This window comes from Semicossyphus pulcher, unplaced genomic scaffold (genome assembly GCF_022749685.1).
Source record: "Semicossyphus pulcher isolate SPU_LCO1_2020_fin unplaced genomic scaffold, fSemPul1.0.p SCAF_5, whole genome shotgun sequence".
NCBI classification, from domain to species: Eukaryota; Metazoa; Chordata; class Actinopteri; order Labriformes; family Labridae; genus Semicossyphus; species Semicossyphus pulcher.
Genome location: NW_027211726.1, coordinates 28135045 through 28150247, shown reverse-complemented (window position 1 = coordinate 28150247; position 15203 = coordinate 28135045). Strand labels below are relative to the sequence as shown.

At 44.3% G+C, this 15203-nt stretch overlaps 1 protein-coding gene across 3 annotated transcripts in view; it reads right to left on the bottom strand.

Moving 5' to 3' along the window:
* The window catches only part of arid1ab (AT-rich interactive domain 1Ab), a 79161-nt gene that overhangs the window by 6562 nt on the left and 57396 nt on the right, over nucleotides 1-15203 (bottom strand). For 2 of the 3 annotated variants that reach the window (XM_069680913.1, XM_069680911.1), the window contains exons 5-13: nucleotides 12575-12815; nucleotides 11136-11225; nucleotides 9430-9600; nucleotides 6785-7085; nucleotides 5084-5229; nucleotides 4889-4992; nucleotides 3631-3840; nucleotides 3312-3516; nucleotides 973-1105 (exon numbers count right to left, since the gene is read on the bottom strand). In XM_069680913.1, coding sequence (XP_069537014.1) covers nucleotides 973-1105; nucleotides 3312-3516; nucleotides 3631-3840; nucleotides 4889-4992; nucleotides 5084-5229; nucleotides 6785-7085; nucleotides 9430-9600; nucleotides 11136-11225; nucleotides 12575-12815 — 1601 coding nt within the window. The remainder of the gene's footprint in view (nucleotides 1-972; nucleotides 1106-3311; nucleotides 3517-3630; nucleotides 3841-4888; nucleotides 4993-5083; nucleotides 5230-6784; nucleotides 7086-9429; nucleotides 9601-11135; nucleotides 11226-12574; nucleotides 12816-15203) is intronic. The other variant, XM_069680912.1, reaches the window with a different exon arrangement.

The window sequence follows — 15203 nt, the reverse complement described above, 5'->3', positions numbered from 1 at the left end:
AGAGTTTTTTTAAGGCCAAGAATTAGCACGGTTTCCATAAAAAGATTTCAAGATATTTAGACGGTGTGGGCACAACGTGCAGCGAGTACATCTGTAAACAGTACTCGTGTTTTACTGCATTCACATTCCAAACATCAACAACATAATTCAAACAATTGTGTATTATTTCTTTCTGTAATATTGTACTCCTCTTCAACACTTATTAACAAGCTGGTTGGTTGTTTGTATATGTAATGCTACAGTCACATGGATTCAGGCAGATGGTAGACGGACAACACCTTCTGAGCAGCAAAGAGAAAACAAACACATCGTCTGACTGGATGGCAGGACGGCAGAACAAAACATGCATGAACATATGTTCCTTTGGTGTTGTTGTATTGTTTGCAAAGAATGGTATAAAATATATTAAACCAAATTATTTTGTTTCTCTTATTTCATGTCATTATTGTAGTCGAGCACATAGCTTTAAAACGCAGCTTTCTCTTTATATTCTAGTTACATTTCTAACAAACTGTAAGGTGTTTATTCATTATCCATGTTGGAAATTAATAAGAGAACTGCACTTATTGTTTATCTTGTTTATATCGTCTAAAAAAATAGTATGACAATATGACATTGGATCAAAAGTTTTAGCTTATTGTCCAGATTGCTGTGTTTTCTTCTTGTGTGAGGGAGCTACATATTTTGACTGCAACATTGTCCAACTGTTGACTGATAACTCTGCTGGTCACTGTTCTGCTCTCAGCCACTAAATGATATCTGGTTTTACGTCTACAGTCCACCTGAATCCATGCGAACCCAGCATCAACATGACCTACGGTTACATAATGAGAGCAATATTTCTGTTGTATTTATTTCCATTTCCTGTTACAAGGATCAAGTTTCACCATTGGGTTTACTTTCACTTCATTGTGATGACTCCTGATATTGTTAACATCAAAGAAACATGATATTGTGGCTTCTAACATGTACCTGACGCCAGGCATTGGAGGCATTTGCGTGTGCGGGGTGGAAGCTGGGGTGGGGGGCTTCAGGTCTCCCCCCTCTGCCATGGAACTACTGGTGGACTGAGGAGTCTGGGGTCCTTGCAGGGATCCAGAACCAGCTGCAAAACAAAGATAAACATGCTCAGTGAGTGCTGGGAAACGACAATAAAGTCCGAAGGTTTGTAAAATTTAAAGATTCCAGCGGATTCACAGCACACCCCCTCCTCCTCTCTGCACTCCAGGAATAAAAGTTGATGTCTGATAGTGAAGCAGGAGAGTCTCATGGTTAGACTGAGCACCGCTGGGGGGCTTTCAGGAACACATGCTGCTTTTGGCAATCCTAAATCCCATTAAGAAATTCCTGAGCGCTGCACAGAGGAACACAGTTTGTGTCAAGCTGACTCGCCTTTTGAGTGCACAGCTAGCGAAAAATGTTGAATCTTCCAGCTCTTCACAGCACGCCAACCCCCCACCCCCATTTCCCATCACCCTCCTCTTCAACCACCGCCGGTCCTCTCGGAGTCACCAAGAAACAATGATCTAAACCCTGACTGTGACAGATTACAGTCTGACCTGCAGAGACAAGAGCCAGCGAGATGTGTATGTGTGCATGAGCGCAAGTGATTGTTTGTTTTTGTTGTGCATGTGTGTGCGTGTGTGTGTGTGACAAAGCAGCACTCGTCCTTAACTTCAGCTCAGGACTTCTCAGTATTAGCACGCCAGTCTGATGACTCACAGGTTCCCATTCATTAAAACTGGCACACACACACATACACATACACACAACAGCAGGGTCACTGGCAGGTCACAGTTATTCACATTTTCTCACATCACCCTCTCGCCTCTCTCGCTCTATACACACACGCTCACACACACACATTAACCGGCTCCCCCCCCACCCCCCCACCCCCTCCCTCTGGGCAGGGATTTCCCTCTACTGAAGATGAAGGGAGGAAAGGGGAGGGGGGATATCTCGTGAGGATGGAAAAAAAAATAGCACGGTAGAAACAGAGAGTCAGACTTTTACGCACACACATACACACACGTTGAAGCCGCTTCGCCCCATTCATCATTTCTGGCTCAGCACTAATCTCCAGGGAGTGTTGCCTTGCCTCTGTAGCCCTGGGCCAGGCACCAGGCAGCGAGGACACACCAGTGACGGGGCATCGCTATCGCCAAATCACCTCCCGCCCCGTGACGCCGCACCCCCCCCCCCCTCGTGCCCCCTCCCTTCCCCAGCTCTTCCTTCGTACTAACTAGAGGGCTAATGCCAGCTGACAAGCACCCTGATGTCTCCTGTAACAACACCCCGGCGCTGACTCACTGCCCCGTGTCTGACAGCCTGGGTCTCGGCCAGACTGGAGCAACACGTGGTGCTGCTCCTGGTGTGGCTGCTCCTGGCAGCTTAAACCAGAGTCCCTCCAAAACAAACAGCTTCCAGGCGACGCATCGTTCTGAGACGCCCCCCCTCTCTGAACCTTTGACTGACTGCCAGTTCACACACTGACTTTTACCCAACATTCAGAGTTCATTGAAAGATTTGGCATGCTGGACTCCGCACAAAAACGAACAGAGGGGAGTGTTTCGTCATGTCCTGTGCAAATGCCAAAGTATTCCCCAGAGAGATGTGCTTGTGGAACTGTCCAGAGGATGATGTGGTGCACTTCTGTGTCCAACAGCTACGGCGCCATCACTTCCAACTTCCTCCAATATATGCCAAAATAACAGTGATTTATGAAGGACGGCAGCCTCATACAGGAGATAACAAACAGCTTTAAGGTCGGCTTTTAACACAGCAATTAATAGGATACAATAAAACACACTAGTTTATAGAGGGGATGATGTGAGGCAGATAGAGTGAGGAGGATGTGATGAACTGCATGAAAACCCCACCCCCCCACAGAAGAAATGAATACGCTCACTTATTCGAAGTCTGCAGTTTAAAGCAGCTACGTGGAATTTATATTGTGTGTTGTTTATGGGTGACAAAAGCTTAACACCTGTGTTGTGTAGATCTGGATGTGGCTAATGTGAATATTTGTTTTGGCAGCGAGTGAAAGAAAGACTTAATGTCTCTTCTTTAAACACAGCTGTTTGCAGGATGCATAAGGATGAGGTATCTGTCTATTTGTGGCTATGTTAGATTAAATCACTTAATTGGAATCAAACCCTATTACTGCAGTGACAGGCATAATGACTTACTATATAAAAACAGTCGACGTGTGGATTGCTTTTGTAGGTCACATAGATGCATCAGTATGAAAGTTTCTCATGGAGGTATAACTAAGGAGAAGAGGGAGAAACAAAGGTGATGAGGGTGCTCACCTGGGCTGGGAGGCTGGATCTTGGGCTGGTTCTTTTTGGTGTCCGTGTTGAAGAAGTCTGGGGGCGGGTCCTCGCCGCGCTCGATCTTGCACTCGAAGGCGTACAAACACTGGATGTACTGTTTCTTTAACGAACTGGCCGCGCTGCTCGACGTGCCCACGTTCAGGTTGGTGGCCAGCTCTCTCCACTTCTTGTTCTTGTTCACCTGGTGGGCGACAGAGGAAGGAGGAGGCTCAGAAAGCTGCACACAACAAACAGCCTGGTAGGAATTAACAATCCTGTGATATTCAAATCAAATTCAGATGGAACTGATGTGTACCTGTGTGAGGCCGCCGATCTCTTTCACCGACACGTAGAGTCTGAAGAGATCCAGAGGCTTGCGTCCCACAGCGGGCAGGTTGTTCATGCCCATTGCCTTCTCCTCAGCGAAGGCCAGGAATCGATCCACCCACATCTTCCTCTCTGGCTCCGGGCCGAGCTCGTACAGACGAGTGATCTTCTCATTGGTGATGGTGGAAGAACTTGACTTCTGCAGGACAGATGATGGGAGGAAATGAGGCGATTAAAAAAAGCTCTAATGAGAAACAGGAACTACATCATGTGGATAATAGGCATGAGATGAGGAAAATCTACCACGGCAGTAACATTGTTCAGTATTGCAATGACAATAGGACATGGGATTACTAAACAAATATATAACAAATATATAAGTAAGTGTATTTCTCCAATAATCTCAAACTGCAGATGTGTTGTTCTTTTTGAAAACATTGGTTGATACAAACACGTCAGCATTTAGCACTCCTTTGGTTGTTGCTGTCTATATGTTCTGCTTGTTCGCAATGTTTGTATATGTTTGTTTGTATCTCAACTGCATGTCTTGTCTTTAAACTTTATGCTGCTTTTTTAATGTAGTTTGGATAATCTCATTAATACTTTGGTAAGGGACTACAGAGGAGAAAAGGCCTTTTGGCATATATTCATATTTATTAATTTGCACCGTCTCTTCTCAAAACGAAATAAACTTTGTCAAACACACTCTTCCATCCCCTAAATTTAAAAAAAACCCCAGAGATATACTTGCTATTAACTACGCGCCCGTGTGTGCATGATGGCTGCCACGCGTGCCCTGCATCTGTTTGTAGTGTCGGCAGTGCACGTCCTCAAACATAAACGCAACACGTACGTGACAGGGTCAACACAGCAGCAGGGTCAATTAACATAATAATAACCTCCTCGAGTGTCGCCATGTCTGATGTTTAAATCTTGTACATACAGTAGCTGCATACGGCCTGAGCTCTCTGGTGTGATGAGCTATGATGCAGCCAGTTGTGTACAGGAACACAAAGTCAAAAAACAAGTATATCTCCAGTCTAAGCGTTGCTGACAGCTAGCAATGGCTTCATCTGAGCAGCCAAATGGTGTGAATGTATGGCCCATGTACATAGAATGCTTTTTTCTTATTCATTGTGTTTCAGGGAGTCTTTTGCAATATGTTTAATATGCATGTTTACATTCAGGAAACAGAATACAACAACAACAAAACAGAATTTATTTAGTAGGTTTAGAGGGGTCCGCACCTTTACCTTTTTGGATTCCGGCTTAGGAGTCCCCTCCACTTTGTTGTTCATCTTCGGGGCAGGGTTCATTTTCTCCATGCCAAACTCAGAAGTAGGCGCCATTCCTGGGTGTGAAGGGGTAAAAAATTGGATTACCAGTCCACACCAACCTTTAAAAAAACTATTACAAGATGTTTCAGTGCAGTTTTTACTCACCAGGGGTGTTGTTGGCCATATTTGCTCCCATTGGGTACGGCCCTGGCCCTCCCTGGTTCATCATACCGTGCATGCTGTTCATACCTGGGCCGTATGGAGAGCCTGCTCCCATCATGCCCTGGGACATGTTGGGGTAGCCAGGTGGCCTAGAGGAGAGAAGGCTTGTTTAGAAAGAAAACTTGCTGATAAAACGGCATCATTAACACAAAGACACTTTCAGAAATAACATCTTAATCCCTTGTTCTTTTTTGTTTGATTCTGTAATAAATCTCCTGCTTCCCCCTGTCTGGGTTCAGCTAATTCTGTAGGAAACCAATTGACGTCATATGACTCCAGCATGGCCGGGCCCACGAGTGCCTCTCCGTAGGCTGAGCTGGCATCCTCGCTGGGGAGAGATGTGATTCACTGATGTCAGAGAGCAGCTCCTGCTCTCTCTCTTTCTCTCCACTTTTTCCTTTTCTCTCACAGATGAGTGTTTGGTCTACTGCCATCTACTCTGCAGCACACCGAGGCACCAAAACACACAACACACCGGCTTGCACGTGGGAAGAACCAATCATTTTTCATGGTCACACAACCAGCATGTAGAAGCAAGGACACACTCACACACACTGAGCTAAAAGATGAAAAGAAAACTCTTCAGGCTGACCCTCAGCAGTCAAATGCTCCCTTGTGTCTCATTATGACACTTAAGAGTTGATTTGATACTGATACCAGTGTCAGAAATGCCTCAGATACAGCCTAAAATAAAGGATCCGGTATCAGCAAGTACCCAAAAAATCAACACGGTTCACTGAATATGTTTGTTGCAGCTCCAAAAATGTTACTCTACCCAACAAGTTGCACTGTTGCACTACTGTTTCAGAGCGGCAATCAAGAACCGATTTCAGTTGACATGGATTTAGCTCATTGGACGGATCATGCTCCTCATGTACAGAGGCAAAGTTCACGCTGAATCGCCCCGGGTTCAACTCCGACCCTCGGCCCTTTGGTGCATGCCATCCCCACTCTCTCTTCCCATCACCTCATCTCTCCCAGTCACTCTACTCTGTCCTAGTGAATAAAGACAAAGGCTAAAAAAAATCTGTATCTACAACTGCACGTCTTTTAGACAAGCTGCTGACATTAGCTTAGCTTGTTTCTTGGTTCTCTGCTTCTTTATGGTAAAATTCCCTCAAAGTTCATCATCTAAAATGGTTTTAATGGGAGCTAAATTATCCACAGAGGTCTTCTTCGCTACAAAACACAATAACCCAGTGATTATATCCAGTTTAAACACTTAATAAAGCAGTTTCATGTTGAAAATGAGTGTCTCTCTGACACTCCTTGGCTAACACAAGCGAGATGTGTCAAAAAAACTTCTCATAGAGAATGGTGATTTATTTCTAGATCTTTTTATCAAGTTCTTTTTAAATTACGACTCACTTTTAAAACTACAATATAAAAGAAAGTTATCTGGCATTCATTCTCTGTATGGATTTGTTCACGATTTAGGGGCTGAGTGTTTAACCTGAGCCAGGCTACACAACAAAGAAGTCACATTACATACAAGGTCAGTAGCATACAGCTCTTATTATCTGTCGGCTGTAATCAAATCTGTACTCAATTGCAAATTCATGTATACAAATGTGTACTGTGTAGGAAAAATGACATCAAACATCTCTAAAGACACTTGATCAGCCACTAGCTGTAAGCACCCACCGGTTGTGTATGGAATTTGTGGGTCCATGGTGCATGGAGGGGCCACCGTCCTTCCTGTTCATGCCTGGAGGGGGACACATCCCGGAGGCCACCTGAGGTGGCATGCCTGCCATGTTTGAGGCCATTCCAGGGCCATAGGGCCGAGGGCCCATCTGTCCCGGGCCTATCCTTCCCGGTGGGATGCTTCCGTACGGAGCCCCGCTGCCCTGACCAGGCATGGGGTTCATGGTGCCGCCCATGCCAGGACCACTGGGGTAGTTGGCATTGGGCATCCCTGTGTAGCCAGGCTGCCGGGGGTAACCTGGAAGGGTCACAGATTAAAAGGAATTCATGTTTTAGCCCAATATTTGTTTTTTTTTCAGAACATGAACCAAAATGTGCCAAATCAAATTTTTCAAGCAACACTTCCCACTGCAGATCCCAAGAATGTTGCAACAGAAGAGCCACCTGGCCTTCAGTTAGGGCTGCACAAGTAATCGAATATAAATCCAGATCCTGCATTTGGCTTCCCACGATTAAATAAACATGATTGACGGCGATATTGACGTTTAAAATGCTCCGCCCGTAGAAAACTCTGCTGCATATCAAATCAAGCGCTGCCTAAACTAACAGCCACTCTCCCAGGGGGCGAGAGGTTTTGGCTTCACTTTTGGGGGCTGGCATGTCATGTCATGGGCGCCTACCTTGCAGCGGCAGTTTAGAGTGGAAGAGTAAACAACAGAGAAGGTCAGGAGAAACTAAAGTTAAATGTCTGGAACAGAAGACGAAGAGCTGGTCCCCCGAAACGGCTCCTCAGCGCTTGGAGGGATTTACGGTTTAGGGCGCGTGATGTTAAAGGTGTAATCTCAAACTTTTTCATTTAAATAAATGTCTTTTATGTCACTAACTATCACCGAATGAGTTAACACAATGGTGACTAAGGCCAACTGATGAAAGCCTTTACATTCACAGTATATATTATTATTACAGACCGGGTGTCTGCGGCAACATTCACAGAAAAAAATCAAGCAGCGCCCAGTGTGTTTTCCATCACCCAGCAGTGGTTGGTCTGCCAGAGAGGGTAGGCAGAGCCAAGTGGCTGCACTTCTGGTTTCTGTAAGCATTGCGAGTGAACAGTAATCTACTATGACTGAACAACGAAAGAAAAGACAGATGACTACAGATACAACTTCAAAAGTGAAAATCCAAAGAAGAAGAAACAAATTTGACGCTCAGATGAAGGCAAACAGTCTAACAAGGAAAGTGAGGAAAATCAAGAGTTAGAACCATGACAAAGGGAGCCAGCCGTCAACGTCTGGTTAAATTCGGAAGTGTACTCCCTTAATCCTGTTTATCGCCAGTGGGTGGCGCTCAAGAGCAAGAAACTGGACTAATTAAGCATATAAAATAATGTGCAAAGAGTGAATGAAACCTGTGTCTTCATCGCAACACTGCTAATTTATTCAAGCACCTTAGAAAACAGCGTATGAAGGCCAAGAGGATAAACATCGCTACTCTCCGTCCTCCAGCGTCAAGTCGGACATCCCTAACAGCGATGCTGTACAGCGCGACATCCTATCCACCCAACTACCAATGACACACTGAAATAAGCAATTTTAGGCCTAATTAAATTTTAAGTCTTAGTTTGATGCAAAATTTGCATACGAGCCTGAATGACACACGAAATGGAGCTGAAACCGTTGCTTTGTATATTTACATGTAAAAGTACATTAAAATTAATAAATAATCCTGATCAATAATCTTGATCTCAATATTGGTCAAAATAATCGTGATTATCATTTTGGCCATCATCATGCAGCCCTTCCTTTAGTAATAATAACCCGATTTCTATCCAACTTTGATGAGCTGATGGTGGCATCAGGTTCATCCTATGTTGGACTACCTCACATGATGTCCACGTACATTGTTATATCTACATGTATCTAAATGTAACAACACATTTTGTTGCAATTGCAATGATATTATAACATGTAGTTACTTTTGTGTGTAAAAAATAATCTATATGAATTTTTTTGGTTTTACGTTTGGGCCTCTTGGATGCTATTATTAGGCCACTGAGCAAGGCTTTAGCATTTCACTGAAGAAGCTCTCATACACCAGTCGTACGTGGAATTCACCGTTTTAGCCTGGTACCCACAATCATCTCACACCCACCCTATTGTGTTTGTCAACTGTGTTTGGGTCTATAACACAGAATGTGAGAAAAGACTTCTACTCATCTCTCGCTGACCAGATTTCAGCAGTCCGGCTCTAAATTTACCTCCGTGCTGCCTGTTCTGACAAGCAGCCTGATGAAGCGGGGCTTTATCTGGCCCTCGCTGCTCGCTGCTATGACTCATTGCAGAACTTCTTCAAAGCCCACAGAAACCATCTGAGACTTCAAAGTGAAGTGATATAATTTCATAAATATATGAAGTGAGAGGAAGCTTCAAAGCCTTTTTTAAATCTAGGTTATCTATGATACTGTGATGGTCGCAGGACGACAACTGTAAACTCATTCATAATATTTTTAGAATACGAAGAAGAGAGCCCTGTGTGATATGACGAAGCAGAGCGCACCACTCAGAACTGTACTCTCCTCCTCTCTAACCAGAGCAGAGCCTTTTTAAAGCCAAACCACCTACACCTCTGTGCTGCCGCCTCACCTTGTGGACCGTACTGGCCGCCCTGAGGCCCGTAGTTTCCCATGGAGTTGTTCTGGGGATACGGCCCCATCCCACTGTGGATCTGGCCACCTGAAGACTGGCGTGGAGATAAGGCGGAGCCAGGTTGTCCAGGGGACCCGTAAGGAGGCATCTGAGGGTTACGCATGTACACTGGAGAAGAGGGGAGGGAGCACCGTTAGATACAAGTGATACAAGATATTTTTTACATCACTGAAACAAAAAAAGTTCAAACACAATTTCGATTAAAATAAAATTCATTACTTATCAGACTCTAATTTCCAGACTTCTTTCTCTTAGATGTTACCTACTACATTCGACATTAGAGTACAAATAGTTTGATGTTTATACTACTGAACGGATTTTAAACCCAACCTTAAACATGTACTGTAAAATTCGGTGTATACGTCGCACTTTTAACACTGTTCTTTGTTCTTTGTATACACTGGTGCGACCAATATACCAGTATAAAATGCAGAGAGGTATGTTATTGTGTTACAGTATTTTACCCAGACGATGGCGTTATAATCTAGTTAAATTTGTCGGTTGTTAAGTGGTGACGTCACATCTCCTTATTAAACTGTGTCCGGGTCCAAGCTGCTACAACGTCTCCTATTTACAATATGCTGCAGTGCTGTTTTGTGTTTTCCTCGCTGTTTTGAGGGAGGGAAACTAACTAAAGCTTCGTCACAGACATGCGCCGCCATGATCGCCAGTGCAGTCGCCACCCTCACAACAATCAATGTTGCCGTAGGCTGCCAGCTACCACTAGCTGCAGCACCAGAAGCTAGCAGGACTGCAACTTCGACATGGCGATAACAGACGGTAGGCTGTAATTTGTGTGTGTTTTGAATGCGTTTTAAATGAAATAACTTTTATAAAAATTTTTTATCGATAAATATTTATAGAAAACCTTTTACCCTCTGGGACACCCCCAATAAGAGACTGCATCGTTTATTACGGTGCGACTTATATTCCTGATTTTACGGTACATTTTAACTGTGTATGCTATAATGATGCAAGGATCTAAATTCCTTAACATATTAAATAATAAATAAAGTTCTGTTCCCCCATTTTTTAAGTCTTCGTTATAAAAAAGAAACAAAGCTATTTAAAAAAAACAATTATTTTCAACTCTTCTGCTGCAAAAGTCCGTTCTCTACATGACTGTGTAAATCATAAAAGTCCACACAAGCATAATAATTGGTTATTTGTGATGCTGTGTGTATAAAGCAGTCACAAAGTAAAGCAAAAGTCTGAAAATAAATTATTTCCCATACTGTCATTGTTAACACTGATCCATAGCTGGAAAAAATCCATACTATTCAATCCTGTGTAGGAGCCCTTGTAAACATAGCTAAACATTTCTATGCATGTGCTTGATCACATGACTGCTCTGTGTGAAGACCCTCGCTCTTTACTTCCTCACAAACACACAGCAGTACAGTGTGTCTGTCTGCTGGTCCCCTCATTTGACCTGACTACAAGCACATTCTTATTTAAAGATCCAGCCTGGGGCAGTGTTGACAGGAGCCAGGAATGCATACAAATGCAAACAATAAAGCTGCTAAGGACTAACACACATTCTTACACCGGTGGTCACTGAGCTGAGGCCGGGTTCATTTCTTCTTTTTTTAGCCACCTCATAAACAATTCGACCCTGCCTCTGAGCATGACTCGGTACTCACCCCTGTCCTGGCCCATTGCTGTCTGGTTCATGGAAGGGTGCGTGATGCTGTCCGACTGGACGCTGGGCGGCCGTGGAGGCATCTGATTACCTGCAGAGCAGCAACAAAAACAGGGATCAGGATTTGCAATTATCTTAAAGTCTGAAGTCTGACAGTTTTGGACTTTCCTTATCCTTAAACTCTGTCATATTGATGATGAAAAAACACAAGTTGATCAAACCTAAACAATAAAAATAGAATGAAGAAGGCAGCTCTGGCAGTGTCCTGCTGCCTGTTGTCAAACTGCTCTCCACAATGAGCGTCGTAGCTTCTGTTTCTGTGGCGTCCGGATGGTTTACGAGCATCATGTTGGGAAAAAAAACGTTCCCATCTGGCAAGTCACTTCATGAATTACAAATGTGATGTGTTGTGTTTGTGTGAGACGGAGTGTTGAATGAAAACTCTAAACCTTTATTTGTTGACTGGATGTTTCACAGAGCATCCGGCCCAGTATCAAACATTTATTCAAATTATTTCTCCTGGTTTAGTATTTTTAGATTTTTTTTCTTTATAGTTTTGCAGGAGAACCAGAACATTTGTATTTACATGCTTGTTTACTTTTGTCTTATAAATAATCTGCTAATTTGTTACATCTAATTTCTGGTCCCATCAAGAAAGAATACTATATGTTATGATTAAAGAGCCTCTTTTTAAGTCCTTGTTTGCCACTCTCCTTACTTTGATAAACTTTTGTATAATGCTTTTTTTGTATTAAAAGTATTGTTGGTCCTTTTTAAACAATAAAGCATCAGCCCTGTGGCTGCTGATGCTTGAATATTAGACTGCCATCCCTCCATGTTAGTTATATTGCATTAAATAACATGGTTTGAGAGAAAACAAGCTAAGTTTTGGGACGAGACTAGAAAGCAATCAAAATATCAAAAGATTGTGGCTATGAAACAGAAAATCCAGATGTTTTAAGAAATTTATTTTTGTTGGATTTTGTACGTTTTAAACTGCTTGGAAATCCTTAAAGACAAACAACAACACATCTGCATCCATGACCAAAAATGTAACCAACATCCATCCATCCATCCCCCTTATCCTGTTCAGGGTCATAAGGGCCTGTCCCAGCCGTCATTGGGCAAGAGGAGGGGTACACCCTGGACTGATCACCTGTCAATCACAGGCTGACACATAGAGACAGACAATCTTTCACATTCACACCTACGGACAATTTAGAGTCACCAAAGAACATAACGAGCATGTCTTTGGACTGTGGGAGGAAGCCGGAGTACCCCGAGAGAACCCCCGCATGCACAGGGAGAACATGCAAACTCACCCAGAAAGGGCCCTTATGCCCGAACCGAGATTCAAACCAGGAACCTTTTATCTGTGAGACACAGCGCTATCTCAACAACAGTTTATTTTTCAAACCCCACTAAGTGTTCTGTGTTTACCTGGCACAGCAGCAGGGGACAGAGGGCCGGTGCGGGAGGGGGTGACGCTGGCGGGAGAACCCACAGGTGATGGCGAGGGCCCGCGGATGCCGGGCAGGTGGGGCGACGTGTGCGGAGAGAAGGGCGACTGGGCGGGATTGCTCTGCTCACCCTGACTGCTGGACACACCTGAGGTGCTGACACCCGGGCTCAGGGCCCCCTCTGTACCGGTGGGCAGGTCATCGATGGAGCCCGACAGATCCTGGAAGAAGAGGAGCAACATGGGTTAAAGATTGTTTCTACAAAACAACAACGTTAATCTCATCTTTTGACGCATTTTGGTCAATTGAATAATCATTAAACAACTTTTGAAAGAATAGAAGTGACATCATTTAATAAGATATTATTGCAGAACAAAATTGTATATATTTTGGCTGATAAACGGCAGAAAACTGCATTTGTAAAAGGAAAAGTCAAAACATACATTTCTGCTTCTGCTAAACCCATCAAACATGGCTAGCTGATGATAAAACATTTCTGTAAAAGCAGTTATTTTTTATTTTCCAAGTCAAAAAATGTCAAATCAGTCCTCTGCAGCTTTTAGGAAGTTTGGATTATGAGGAAGCAAGAAACTCTGATACATAATGACAAACGCCAGACAGTCTTTGTGTGTGAGAAGGAATGTAAATAAAGTCCAATTTGGCTCTGACTCTGTAATATCAAAGTGCTGGATAATAATGTGGTAATATGAATCTTACTCAGGTTTCTTTTTGCACACACTTGAAAGTGAAGAATGTCTTTTATTCAAGAGTCACATCCAAGTCAAGTGAAGTCAAATCAAGTGAGCAGAAATCCAAATGGCTACTGATGCGTTACAGCAATCTTTGCCATCACTGGGGTGTCTGTTATTCTCTCGTACGAGCCTGCCAGCCCTATTATGTTACAAACACACATTCAGGTAAAGGGAACTATTTTTATGTCTCTTTAAAATCACTATAATACTGATAATGATCCATCTTGGCGAGGAGAATCCTGTTTGTTCGGCTTGCAAAGAGAAAGTGGAGGGGATAAAATATTTGAAGCAAGTCATCTGGGGAAGCAGTAGAAATAATTGGTGCTGGGCACCGGCTCTGGTGCCATGTGGTGTTGTTACCGAGCCGCGCTGGCTGTGACACAAAGACAGCCAGGCAGGCAGGAAGGTAGGGAGGCAGCCGGCGATGATTATGTTTGTGAGAAGGTGAATGTTTACACACTGGCCACTCACGTGCAGCCCATGTGCTCGCTCAGAAATGCAAGCTCATCTGCCAGTCACATCGGAGGAGGGAAAAAAATGAGAGGGAGGGAGGAGGGAGGGAGGAAAAAAAGCACTCATTGGAAGGTGGCCAACTATTCCCATAGAAATCTCACACTCGCAGGCTGGCTGCAGCCCCGAAGCCGGCGGTTTTGCACTTGAAACAGCGCCCGTTGCTATTTTTGGGACGTGACCTGATGGAGGAACCCCAGAGGGAGTGACAGGAGAAGAACGCTGATTCAGAATCCACCCCCCCTCACCCCTCCAATCCTTCCCTACCCTGTTCCCTCTGCCCTCCCTTCATCTCTTCCTCAGAGCACAAACGCAGGCCTTTCTGACCCGCACGGGAAATATGGCAGCTACGAAACCATGCGGAACGCAGCAGGAGGGCTTTATGTGTGAGAATAATTAAGTGTTTTATTGGCTGATTCTCAATTAATGTTCACAGATGTAAAAGCAGGTCAGAACAAGGCAGAGCCGCACGGCGTGAGCGACACGGAGCGCTGAGATCTTGGTGCTCTGGAGGAGAGAGCAGAGATCAAACAGCGTGACATTCCTTGCTCAAATAACCATGGCGGGATCCTTTTTCCAGAAGCCAGCATTGTCAGCTGACCTACATCCCCCCCTCTTCCCAACCAGCACCGCCCCACCTCCACTCAGACATCACAAGACCGGTCATCTGACGGGAGCGCTCGGTCTGAAGGCACCCGGCCAGCTGCCAAGATGACCACCTCAGCAGCCACACAAAAATGCTTCAGAGATCAATGACTCGAATCATGTCGCTACTACAAAAAACCCCTCCTACACGGAACACCCGCCCCTGACCCGGACCACAGGGCAGAAAGGTCAGGGGTCAATTCCTGGAGTTAAGCCAGGGAGTCTCATCTCAGCAGGGGGTCAACTGTGGCCGAATCACAGGACACACACACACACACACACACACACACACTTCGGCCACAAGACAGACAGGAGTAGAAAGTATTCACAAGGCGGGATCCATCCCGATAACATAAAGCAGCCTTTAAAAGCAGAACTTGGGGCTCAAAATGAAGATCAGCTGAGTAAAATGTGCAAAATTAAAGGAGTCACAGTGTTCATACTGGCCACTATAACTTCATACAGTGTAGAGTGTAGCTGGGTATTGAACATCGGCACATTTTGGTCTCAACTGTCAAGCTAAACAACGGACAACATTTCAGCGTTTCTGCTGTAGCCAGAGGATTTCTAGAGAAGCGATTAAAGATAGCCAGGCCAATACTTCATTATTCTATGTGTTGGTCATTGGTCACCGTCCTACTAACAACTTGGGATATAAGAAATTGGAGTGGACAGACAACATCTATGACCACAAGAGGCAGC